This window comes from Hyalella azteca, unplaced genomic scaffold (assembly GCF_000764305.2).
Source record: "Hyalella azteca isolate HAZT.00-mixed unplaced genomic scaffold, Hazt_2.0.2 contig4943, whole genome shotgun sequence".
Lineage (NCBI taxonomy): Eukaryota > Metazoa > Arthropoda > Malacostraca > Amphipoda > Hyalellidae > Hyalella > Hyalella azteca.
In genome coordinates, this window is record NW_025935151.1 from 48,189 (window position 1) to 60,336 (window position 12,148).

A 12,148-nucleotide genomic window follows, 5' to 3' on the forward strand; every position below is an offset into this window, starting at 1 on the left:
AACCGGCAACAGGCCATGGGCCTATTTCTTCAGTGCCGACACTTCTATTTTATAAGAAGCGCACAAGACTTTTACTATATATACGAGGAAAGCTATTTTGCCCTCTGTGTTATATACTATATTGACTATTGAAATTTATTATATATCCTGCCTCAATGTTCGCATTCACTGGTCAATGGGATTAGATTATTTTAATGTAAGTTTGATCATCATGATGCATACGAGTATATGCAATACAATAATGCAGAGCATTTAAAATATTTACAAGAATTTAAATAAATGATATTATTATTATTTTTGAAAACGTGAAGACTAGAAACACCCGCTATCATCCATGGTTGTGATTATTTTCACTGAATGAATTTTATCTGGAAATTATTTTCAATGTAGCTTTTAGTTTGATAGTTTGTTCTCGATAATTTTCAAGCAGGTTAGCCAACCATATTAGTTTGGTAAATACTGTATCATACCATGCTCTTCGTTTGAATACTAACATTTTAATGAATTACTGACTTAATAATGGGAAGAGATTCTTTATTTAGACAAATTCATATAGATTTCAAAGTTTAATTCTATTTGATGTTGGTACGTCTCACTATCGACATAGCTCGTGATACATCTCAACGTGCGTAGTGTTTCAGGGAAGTGGAGCGGTAAATACTCAAGTTTTGTAGGCTAATTGCTACAAATTTTCATCATTTTTTGTTTCATTCATTGGTAAACGGGTTCTTATATAATCGAATATAAGCAATGGCAGTATCTGCTGCAGCTGCTCTTTTAGACGAATTGATGGGAAGGAACAGAAATGTCAATCCAAACGACTGCAACAATAAATTGACTTGGGAATCGCCTGAGGTGAGACAAAAAAGAATTGCGGTGTCTTGATTGATTTTGTGCAGTGCGTAAAAACGAGTTTCTTGTATATTGTCTCTAATGGTCATTGAATTTTTGATAATCATAAAGTAGAGTCTAGATGAAGACTTGAAGTTGCCTTAACTTCTTAAGCTTAACTCAAGCCTTGAAGGGCGTCGAGGCCAACGTGCTATCTGGTACGGTACCTACTGTAAAATGGGGTGACTTAGACTAATTTTTTTTAAATGATGACATTTTTTACTAGCAAAATTAAACTTAACTTGAAACGTGCAAAATACAGGTCTATAGCTACTCTAGGTTCACTCACCATAAATTGCTGGCTCCTGCCTCTCACAGAATTTATGTAATTTCAAAAAAAGTGATGGTCTTTGTTACCCCAGCTCTTGGGGTATCTTAGACTGGGTGGTAAAATCAATTATATTTATGGTTAAATAACTCCAGGTTTTGGTGCATTGTAGTAGAACTCTTCTAGTTACATATGCAAATGACAAATTTGAGGAAAGAGTCATAGTTTGCAGATAGGGGATGCTGCCCCCAAATTTGGGAACTTAGACGTTAGACCACCTAATGTCAGCTGTGAAGGGGTAATATTGACCAGCTTGGAAATTAGGTAAGTCAAAATTACCGTATATAAGACTCTGTAGAGTCTGAAACATGAAGAAAAAACATTAATAGGTGTATCAAACATGAAATATATTATATATGGTATTGGTAATTTTAAATTAATTTCCAAGCTGCTGCTGGTCTATGTTACCCCAGCAGCCTAGCAGGGCTGACATTAGGTGTGGTCAAAGTTCCCCCATTCGTGGGTGGTGCCCTGGGCCCCATTTGCAAACTATGAAACTTTCCTCAAATTTGTCATTTGCCTATGTAACTAGAAGAGTTCTACAGCAATCCCTTGATTAGCACGGTTTTGAATACCGCGGCTTTGATTAACGCGGAAAAAAAATTTGTGACCTACCCTTAATCTACGCGGTGCCAGTTTTGATTAGCGTGACTTTTTTTCACAACGCATCATTTTCCCGCCTCTAGCCAGAGGTGTTACGTTCGTAACAAAAGTGTTACTTTTTGCTTATTAGATCATTCGAAACATAATTCAGTGCGTAAAGGGCTAGTTACTCGTTAGCCTTCAACTGGTCAAGATCGCTGCCATATCTACTGCTCACTTTTATCAAACTACATAATTTTCCTTTCCTTTGCTATTTTTGAGGATTCTTTATAATTATTCCCATATATTCTTAAGTTTGATAGCGCGGTTTTGCTTAACACGGTAAAACTCAGGGATTTATTAACCGCGTTAATCAAGGGATTGCTGTACTACAATGCATCAAAACCTGGAGTTATTTTACCAAAAAATAAGAAAATTGGAGGGGGTTCTATGACAGGTTTTTAAATAATAGCTCTTTTTCGCGGGTCACATTTTTCAGTTTTAAATAATAGCTCTTTTTCGTGGGTCACATTTTTATTTTTAACCTATTAGATATGCATAATTTTTTTATCTTTCTATTGTGTTACGTAGCCTCAGCATTAGTAGCAGAGCCATCAACAATCCTGCCATTTTAGAATTGGGCATTTCCTGACTGAAATTCCTAATTTTTAGAAGAGTAGTTTCATTGCATGCCAACTGCCTCCAGGTTTTAAACTACAAAGATTCTATTCATTCAATTACTATTGCAACAGAAGTTGTGAAGTTTAGAATAATAATTCAGATAATGGGATCTCACATTGTTCATGGGGTTCAACATGCATATTCTTTTACCTTAACATTTAAGAATTAAAAATGTTGTGCAATTAAATTTCTAGAATAGAATGATATGTATAATCAATTGAAATAAAATATTTCATTGTGGAGAACAGTTAAAAATAAATGTGAATTCCCAGATGATAATTCTAAGCATCTGCTTCTTGGAATTATTTAAGATTTTGGAATGATTTGAATTCACTCTCATTTTATAATCATCATTGTAAAACAATTTAAATAAACATAAATTAATACAATATAATAGTATGATCTGATGTTAGTTGATTGGCATGGCATCTTGTCCCTTGATAACAATTGAGACTTAGTTAAAGATTGGCATTGTTAGCTCTTGCTATTGGCAATAGTTCTGTTGTGATTGATTTTCAAATCATACATGTCTAAGTGTTCCTATTAATTCTGAATACTTGTTGTTATTTATCTATTAACCTTTTTGTCTCTATGCGGATAATCATATTATTTGAAACCATTTTTTTTGCTGCAGGTGTGCAAGCATTATTTGGTCAAGTTTTGTCCCCACGATCTCTTTACAAACACCAAGTCTGACTTAGGAATCTGTGACAAGGTGAGGTTGTAGGCTTGGCATCCGTCTTGGTTACAAGTTAGTCATTAGAATGAGTAGACTTTTCTTCTTCTCATATCTACTTTACTATTTATAATTAGGTGAATATGTTATAATCATGACTTTGCTAGAGCTTCTATGTAGTCTATGTAAGTATATAAGGCTTTTTGCATTTCTATGGCTTTGTCAAAAATAAATATTTAGTTCTAGCGGATGACTCTCAAACTTGGAAAATTTCACTTGCTCAGCATTCTCATTTGAATGTTCAAGTTATTAAGAGTAGAGATAGATGAATGGGGCTATGCAATTATGAATTTCTTGGGGAAATTGTTTTCCAGTATGAATCAAATTTCAATTTTAATTATTATTATTATTAATTATTATTCAATTATTATGCAAATTAAGTTTTGTTTGACCATATTATGTAATGTGAGTAAATGACAACTTTCATTTAAAAGTAATTTATGAAAAATTCTCATTTCAACACTGAAATGTCTGAAATTTCTCATTGGTGACTTCAGATCCATGATGAAGACATCAAACGGGAGTTTGATGCCTCAAACACTCACCGAAGAGCTGCATTTGAAGATGACTTCATCCGTTATGCAGATACAATGTTGGTGGATGTGGATAAGCGCATTAGGAAAGGACGGCAACGATTGTCCCTCTCAGTGAAAGAAGCTCTGAGTAATGTCACCACTGGGGATGTTGCTGTTGATGAGCAAATAGAGCTTTTATCTGAGCGCATCACAGGGCTTGTAAATGAAGCTGAGAGACTTGGCAATGAAGGCAATGTGGAAGAAGCTCAAGGACTCAGCAAGCTTTGTGATAAGCTAAGAGAGGAGCGAGATCAACTCAGGAAGGCTCATGAAAATACTGTTTGGCACCAGGTTAGCTATGTGCTGTATGAAATTAGATTTTTCTGATAACATTTTTTGTATTCAAACTCCTATATTTATGGATCAATTTGAATGGAATTAATCAAATTTTTGCATTAAGCTGTACATTTATTTATTTGAATTTCCGTTTTAATGAGTGAAATACGAGTTACATGAAAAATCAACATCCGAATTGTTTGTTGCCTATATAAATGTATGTGTATCCAGAATTGAAAGGTTCCACTTATCTACTCTACGATTTTATTATAAACTTGTTGAGTATTCATACATTTGCTTGCTCACTGATCACTCAGTGTCTCCACCAGGCTGCTGAAATGGCTGCATCTCAAGAGAAGCAAATGGAAGTCTGTGAAATCTGTGGGGCGTTTCTGATTGTTGGCGATGCACAGCAACGCATCGATGACCATCTCACTGGGAAGCAGCATATGGGCTTTGCCAAGCTCAGGGATGCAATCAAAGAAATAAAGGATGTAAGTACAAGCATGCGGGATGAGGAAGTTCTTGTGTTTCTCTTCTAATTTCTTCTATTACTTTAATAAAACAAAACTTCTTATACCAAGGGAATTTATGAGTTCATGCATGTCAAGTCAGTAATCAGTAAGGGTGAGCATAAGCAACTTGTCTGCAAAATCATGCTTTAAACAGTTTACGACAAAAACTGAAGGATTCTTACATGCAAGATTAGGTTTTCTGATACTCAACTTCTGCCCCTCTTTCTATCTTTATTCATTTCCTAAAAAATCATCAAAATGTGTACCTGTATCCATAAACTGCTCTCTGCAATAATTTAACTGTCAATAAAAATGTTCGGTAATAGTTCTTATGTTCAGCTCCTGCATCTTCAAAAAAATTTTATTTGCAAGAACGTTTTGCAGGCTCGAGAGAAGGCTCGAGAAGAGCGGGAGAAGCAGCGAGAAAAAGAAAGAGAGGAGAGAAGACGCCTGCTAGATGAGGAAGATAAGCGCAGAATGGGTGGCGCTCGCGATGACAAACCCAGGTAATTATGAAAAGGAGCCTATTATCAAAAGTTGCCCAAGTATATGACTTAAACTGTCGCGGCCTATTTCTCGTCTGTGATTTTTGGGTTTAGATTGGAAACCGTCAATAATTGACTGAAAGAGTAACTCGTCACTATTTTGCTAGTGTGATCTCAGTGTGTAGTCAATTTCACACTTCTTAGAGCTTTAACTATATATGAAATTACATCTAAGTCTTGGATGATTGAGAAGGATTTGAGGGTTCGCTTGCTTAAGGTGGTACCTAGTAGAAAAATTGTGAAAAATTGTTATCAATTAATGTCAGTCTAGACGAATTATAATGAAATAGTAAAATATTTCTGTATTTTCTATTGTTCACCAATGTGATGCAATTACTAGATGGAAAATTTTTTGTTAAGGGGAAAATAATTTGCAAAAACTTTCCATAGTTCTATTACTGTTTTTACTGAAATTACTTGACATTTTTGTCAGTGGCAGGGATAGCCAGTTTGGTTGTTTTGTGTTGCAACTACCGGTATTTGAATGCGATGCGCAAATAATTTCTTTGTGCATTGACGGGTGTGAATGCTTAAAGAACATCTCGTTTTAATTCATGTATAAAATTATTTCTATTCTTTAATTATCTTGTCAATTTATGTACTCGCTTATTTCCGGTTTCCATTCAGTGGTATCATTTTCATCGTGGATATGAACACACTTGTCTCAAGAAAAATTTGCTGCAAACAACTTTTGTAGTGTGAAGAATGATTGTTTGATTGAAGTCCCCAGAAGTTACTTTAGTTATCAGTTGAAATTAGCTTCTTGTTCGTAGTTTTTTTTAAGGGCATAACTATCTCTGAGAGTAAACAAAAGATAACAACAACATTTTTGCTACAGGGATGTCCGCCCTCCTCGAGACGATCGCCGAGACCGCGATGCTGTAAGGCGCGATGATCGTCGAAGTGATCGAGACCGCGACCGCGACCGTAGTCATCGCGACCGTCGCAGTGATCGGCCCGATCGTGGAGATCGTGATCGTAGCTCTCGTGACTCTCGCGACCGTTCGTCAAGGGATCGATCGTCAAGAGATGGCACTTCTCGCGATCGCAGCTCTCGTGATGGCAGGAGATACAGGGACGACGGTTACTACGGTTCCCGAAACGGTTCCGGCAGGTAGTAAGCTGGTATTAAAATACTTCATGTGTTACATATTCATTTTAATTTTATATATGTTTATATTGTATCATGTAGTTTTGAACTGGTGCGTGTATCACCGCCTCGTGTCGTTCTGCAATGGTTTTGATTTTATTTTTAAAAAGAAGTCCTCTGAGATCTAGTCACATGATTAATCCAAGTTGTCCTATGAAATCGAGTCACATCGCTAATCAAGTTGTCCTCTAAGATCTAGTCATACGACTAATCCAGGTTGTCGCTGACATAAGTCACATGACTAATCCAAGTTGTCCTCTGAGATCTAGTCACACGACTAATCCAAGTTGCATTTGTGAAATTTGACACCGTTTACAGTGATGTCACCAAATTATTATGGAATCATGATTAAGGTGATGTTCTTTTAGCAAGATTCCTCTTTTTGTGTACTAATCATTCTGCTAACGTTACTGACTGTTCTCCAAGAACACTTCAGATAAAACTCCAACATCGTAAAATCGTTTGCTTTTTGCATAAATGGTCCCAACCACTCTGCTTTGACCTCATTGGCACGGCAAATATACTTTCGGTGTCCGCCTACTCACACTGTCAATAATTTTCAATAAATATTGAATAGTATAGTGATTTTCTAGCCGTGATGTCAGCATTAGTTTAATTTATGTTGACCCGTTTTTAGTGATCGGTCGTCACGAAATGTATGACGAGGTTACGATGGATTAGTTAAGGCAGAATAAAAGTACAATCTTGTTGGGTAGTGTTAGTTTTTCACGAATCTTCAGGCTTGTATATGTTGAAATTGGTTATTCCGATTCATTTACGCTTTCAGTTTTTATTTTTCAAATACTTGTAATCCGGATTAAGTAAAGCATCGGTTAGCGTGAATTTAATATACAAAGCAAGCGAATGCATTTAAGAACGCTTGAACGAACGATAACTATTGCATCTATGAACTAAAGTCACCGCCATGCAGGTAAACTCTCCAAGTTTCTCTGGACTACAATGCAACCCAAGATCATCGCACATCATCTTCAATTACTGCTAAGATGCTCAACTGTACATAGTTATTCTACTTTTCGTTGAAGACTGCCTGGCCTTGGAGTGAGAAGTGGGGCTGTCGGTGCGGAGTTGTGGCAGTGAGTTGCTCGCATAAGTCAGGTAAGTCCCATTCAGGTATGCCCTGACTGATAATGAAAACGTATAAAGTTGTGTATTTCTTTCCAGGCCGACCCACGTGTCAGGTGGGTGAACTCTAACACTGCCCTGAAAACTACAAATTCTCCCTATAGAATCAGCTGTGTTTTACTGCATACTTATTGAAAGAAGTTGATTGACCGTTAGCTTTTGATGATGTTTGGGTTCGAGAAGGAAATGTAAAAATTATGATTGGATCCTGAGTAAGTTCCGTCAGGGAGTTTAGTGTCGTCAATCGTCGAATCAAGATCTAGGCACCTGTCCCTTTGAAAAATTAATTCCAAACAAATTGGAGGCTCGGTGAATTACTTGATTGAAGGTATGAAAGGAACTGGAACTCGCATCATTATTGAAAGATAATATTTCTGAAGAGCAATAAATTTTAGCTGCCAGTACAATGAACTTTGATTTTATGTAGACTAGCTTCTGGAAGATGCAATTTTTCGTTTAGACGGGTTATAAAGTGTTACTTTGTCCCCTGGATTTACAAATAAGCATTCATTCCTAATTCACACCTTAGTAATATTATTCTGGATTATAGTACAATTTTTTCATATCGAGTTTGTGGTTCATGGTAGCGAGATGTGGTATAAATAATTATCCACGATACTACATTAATTTTAGTTGAGGAATAGTGTGTCAAACTCGTAATCATTAATGATTCATGCATTATTTGTTGCCATTCAGTGTTTCAAGATAGCCTTGTGTATTTGTATTTGACCGTGGAGAATTTGAGACCACTAATATTTTACGAAAGATCTAGTTCAATCATTTTTTATCATTGTTAGGTAGCAGGGACCTTGGCGTTGGGTGGAATAGGTGTCTAAATACTGTGCCATGTTACCATTCTTTTCAGCTATGCGAATGATTCTCCGGATAAATGAGGCTAAAGTCCCATTGTCCATTAACTGTGATACCTATCTTCCATTGTATCGATATCTTCGAACGAGCGTTCCTTCATCCGTCGTGATGTCGACTTTCTTGAGGTATCTTGAGTTCTCTAGCCCTGAGCATCGTGACCGATGCAATATTTAATTAATATACCATTATCTTCTTTGAAACGCTCTCACGACACGAAATTATCTCCATGTTAAATAACGAGGTGTCAGTGTGAAGTTAAGCAATCTGACTAAGAATAGCCTTTTATCTGTTTCATAGTTTCCACTTGAGTAATTTGTACTGTTTTTAGTTCATGGGGCGTCTCTCGAAAGCCCCGTGATACTTCTTCTAGTATGGCTATGGCTAGCAATATATTGCTCAAATTTTGAGATATTGGAGCTTTATTGCATTTTTAGTTTCGGAATAGCTGCTGGTTGTAACCAGTAATCAATTGTACGAAATTCAATTTCATTGAAAGCTCTGGGAGTTTTTTTTTTTGGTTAAGCGACGAAAATCACCTTACGTCACCAGGGATCATTCCTTATGCAACGATTGCTTTATAGAACAGACACAAGCAGGTTTTTTTGATTGATTATCCATTTCTTTGTAATAGGCTAATAGCTGACACTGGGGTTTAGTTGAGCGTTCACTTCTACCACGTACAAACTTAGTGCATGTTAGTGATGGTATTGTGTAAGTTGCATCGGTTAATTTCATCACCTCTCTTAAGAAGTTGATTTCTGAAAATCAATTATAATAAAAGTGTAGGATCTTTTTCCAGTTACTTTCTACGTTTTTGTGACATGAGCTCACTAAATGAGACCATGCTTGGGGATTAATGTTGGCATGTTTCGAAATTGTTTATGGTTGATGTGTGTGTAGGTTTAATATACTACTAAAGCCTTTTTGAGTTGGCCTCATTTGTTTTCAGTATCAAATAACTAATGAATGAATGGCTTTTGCAGAACTCGTTGCCGTCGCAAGTAAGGCAGGAGTTTGAATGCAGAGCTCCATTTCTCTACCGTCCATCAGCTGCACCACCACAACGCCTGTTTGACGTGCATGCACAAGGTGACCACACTGACCCTCCCTCCTTCTGTCCCTCCAACCATTGGTCATCACTTGGTTTCATTTATATTATTATCATTATTGATTGATATCTCAATTACTGACGAGTTACATTCGAACTATTGACCACTATTCTGTCGCTCTTTCTTGTGAAGTTCTTTGCGTATTTACGGATGATGTGCGTTGATATCAGGGTTGCATCAATGCTGATTTATGTTAGATAATTTACGTGATATGCTTGAAAGTAGGTAGCGAAACTTCGATAAGATTTACATTAAGCATAACTTTAATGTAACTTTGTATCATAGCTCGTTAATTTCTCCCTCTCTGGACCCTGTTCGCGTTTTAAGCATCACAGCGCGGCCTTTCGTTTAGTGCCAGATACTGCTAAATAACGCGTGATTTTGAGGTATGTTGATGTCACTTCATTCCGACGCTTCGTGCGCATGTCTTCATGTCGGTCTTCAGCTTTTGAGGTGTGTTGAAATGACATTAATTTCCCGTGCGTAGATATCATTTGCCCATTTCTCGTTCGGTTTGATAATAAAACAAACATAAACTTCAACGACGTAAAGGAAATGCAATATTTCCGAAGTTAAATAGCAGTTGGCATTTAATTTAAATCGGGATATGAATGATTTTTGTAACGAAAAATTAGATTAAGTTCCATGTTTTGCATTATTCTGCACCGTCCTTGTAACTGCCACTGCGAACGGCAAGGTGAGACGATGTTAGTTGTCTAATGTTGTACAATAAAATTTATAAAACGACTTTTTTTACCTATCAAAACAACCTTTAATGTCGTGCAATATAAGGCAGGGTTCGTACCGGTATTTAGAAAAAAAAATTCCATGACTTTTCAATGACCATCAATATAATTTTCTAAGACTCTTATACGACACTTAGTATGACTGAGAAACTAACCGTGCATATTCTATCATCTCCTACAGTTGATAAATAGCAAACGTGTAAATGCATAGTGCAGGCAGACACAAAGGAACAGAAATGACACAAATCTGAACAAATCAAGCTCATACTTTCATTATTATGAATTCAATATTGTCAAATCACTACATATATTGAGTAATGCACACCAGATTGTACATGATAATGTCTGGTCGATACAGTTTCGAATTCAACACCACTACCCTAACATTCAACTGGCAGCTATTTAATCGACTTTTTTTTTAATGTTCAGTTCAAGAGTGTTTAGCTCCTGTTTGTTTTCAAAGATCGCCTCATGGCGTTGAACTTTGCGATAATTTTCAAATCCTTCTTTCTCTTCATTGCTTCTGGATATTCATTTTCTGCTTGCTCAAGCGCCTTGATGCCCTCATCCATACGCCTTTTCTTCTTAGTGATGTCGGCTCTGAAGTGTAGGCCTGATATGGCCTCTTCAGTTCATCTAGCTCATCCAACAGCCTTCCTCTTCTGGGTTTTCTGGGCCTTCGCATTCTGCTCTTTCTCTTCTGCCAAATAAGTATTGTAGGCTGTTTTGGCACTGCCAGCTGCAAGCAGAATCTTCGTGGTGATGGTCATTTTGTCCAGGCCACTAACATCTGCTACATGATCAACCACAGCACGCAGGACAACCACAGTTCGCTCTTTCATGTTGTGCGTCATGATTTCCTTGTTGAACGAAAACCCTCTCTCAACCGTGCCTTGGCCATGAGACAGCAGCGTGAGCATCTGCACTACATTCAGAGCTTCTTGTAGGTGCTATTTGACAGAATGGCATGCCAAAAAGTGTCCATATCGATCAGAAGTTGAAAATACTTGAAACTGTGCACAAGCAGTAAACACGCGCAGCACAGAAAAACATTTCTTTTTTTCATTAATTTGCAACTTACAGGATTTTCCATAATCTGAAATGAAATCCAATGACTTTCCAGGCCTGGGAAAGAAACATCAAATTCCATGATTTTCCATAACCGGTACGAACCCTGATAAGGATATGGAAACTAACGTAAACGATAAATGTATATATATCCATATATAATTTCCTTTTTTTAATAGGTTAAAAGATGTCTATTGCTGATAGGAGATATTTTTCGGCATATATCACAAGAAAACTTAATATCGTAGGAGCTGAATAAGTTTTACAAAAATACTCTTATTTACACTGGAGAAAGGTGACGAATAATTTGATGGTATAAATTGAGCCAAAGTATACAAACTGGTAACTATTTCTGTAGCATTTGGGTTACGAAACAATGGTACAAATTCACGGGAGTATCTTAGTTTCGAAAAAGAGGCTTCAAGAGGTTCGTCGTAATGTTGTTTCCCGAGATGTACGAGAAATTTACAAATTATCCCAGTTTGATAACTAAGTCTTATGTCGATGAAGAAACGGGCTATATGAACAGGCGTTACAATATAAACGTATGACATAACGTTGAGTGCAGAGATATAAACTTCAAATGATTTCTCAGATAACTTCATTAATCACTGATGAATAGTGAACGCAATATGCGTCTATGTAATTGAGTCCACACTGAATAAAATTTACTTTGCATGCAATATATACAAGCTAAACATGACGGCGCTTAGACGGCTGAAGCATATTGACTGTAAAGCCATGCCCGTGTGTACATCGTTGCAAATACTCCTCTCGCACGATTCTGATCGATACCAGGAATCTTTTCATTAACACGTTGACTACGAAGTGGTATATATGCGTACCACGAAATGTATTTCTTCAGGACGTAGTGGTACATAATTCAGGTTGCCTAAAATCGGCCAAATCTGAGAACAAAAAAGGCCGATAACT

The 12,148-nt window shown here is 36.8% G+C and overlaps 1 protein-coding gene across 4 annotated transcripts; it reads left to right on the forward strand.

Moving 5' to 3' along the window:
- The first annotated feature begins 582 nt into the window (after positions 1-582).
- Positions 583-10,149, forward strand: LOC108680110 (luc7-like protein 3). 4 transcript variants are annotated; one of them, XM_047880191.1, is made up of 9 exons: positions 583-855; positions 3,117-3,197; positions 3,716-4,084; positions 4,387-4,563; positions 4,969-5,090; positions 5,968-6,243; positions 7,211-7,395; positions 9,276-9,381; positions 9,729-10,149. In XM_047880191.1, the coding sequence occupies exons 1-7, from the start codon at positions 751-753 to the stop codon at positions 7,212-7,214; spliced, it is 1,134 nt and encodes a 377-aa protein (XP_047736147.1). In that variant the 5' UTR covers positions 583-750; the 3' UTR covers positions 7,215-7,395; positions 9,276-9,381; positions 9,729-10,149. The 4 variants fall into 4 exon arrangements, with proteins under 4 accessions (XP_047736147.1, XP_047736146.1, XP_047736148.1 ...); XM_047880190.1 differs by having other exon boundaries at positions 9,276-10,149; XM_047880192.1 differs by having other exon boundaries at positions 4,399-4,563; positions 9,276-10,149.
- Positions 10,150-12,148: the final 1,999 nt, after the last annotated feature.

Bases quoted from the DNA above. Each gene is read 5' to 3' on its own strand.
- LOC108680110 (XM_018168866.2), top strand. From the start codon at position 751: ATGGCAGTATCTGCTGCAGCTGCTCTTTTAGACGAATTGATGGGAAGG. The intron at 856-3,116 runs GTGAGACAAAAA...TTTTTGCTGCAG, and splicing joins TGACTTGGGAATCGCCTGAG to GTGTGCAAGCATTATTTGGT. The intron at 5,091-5,967 runs GTAATTATGAAA...TTTTTGCTACAG, and splicing joins GCTCGCGATGACAAACCCAG to GGATGTCCGCCCTCCTCGAG.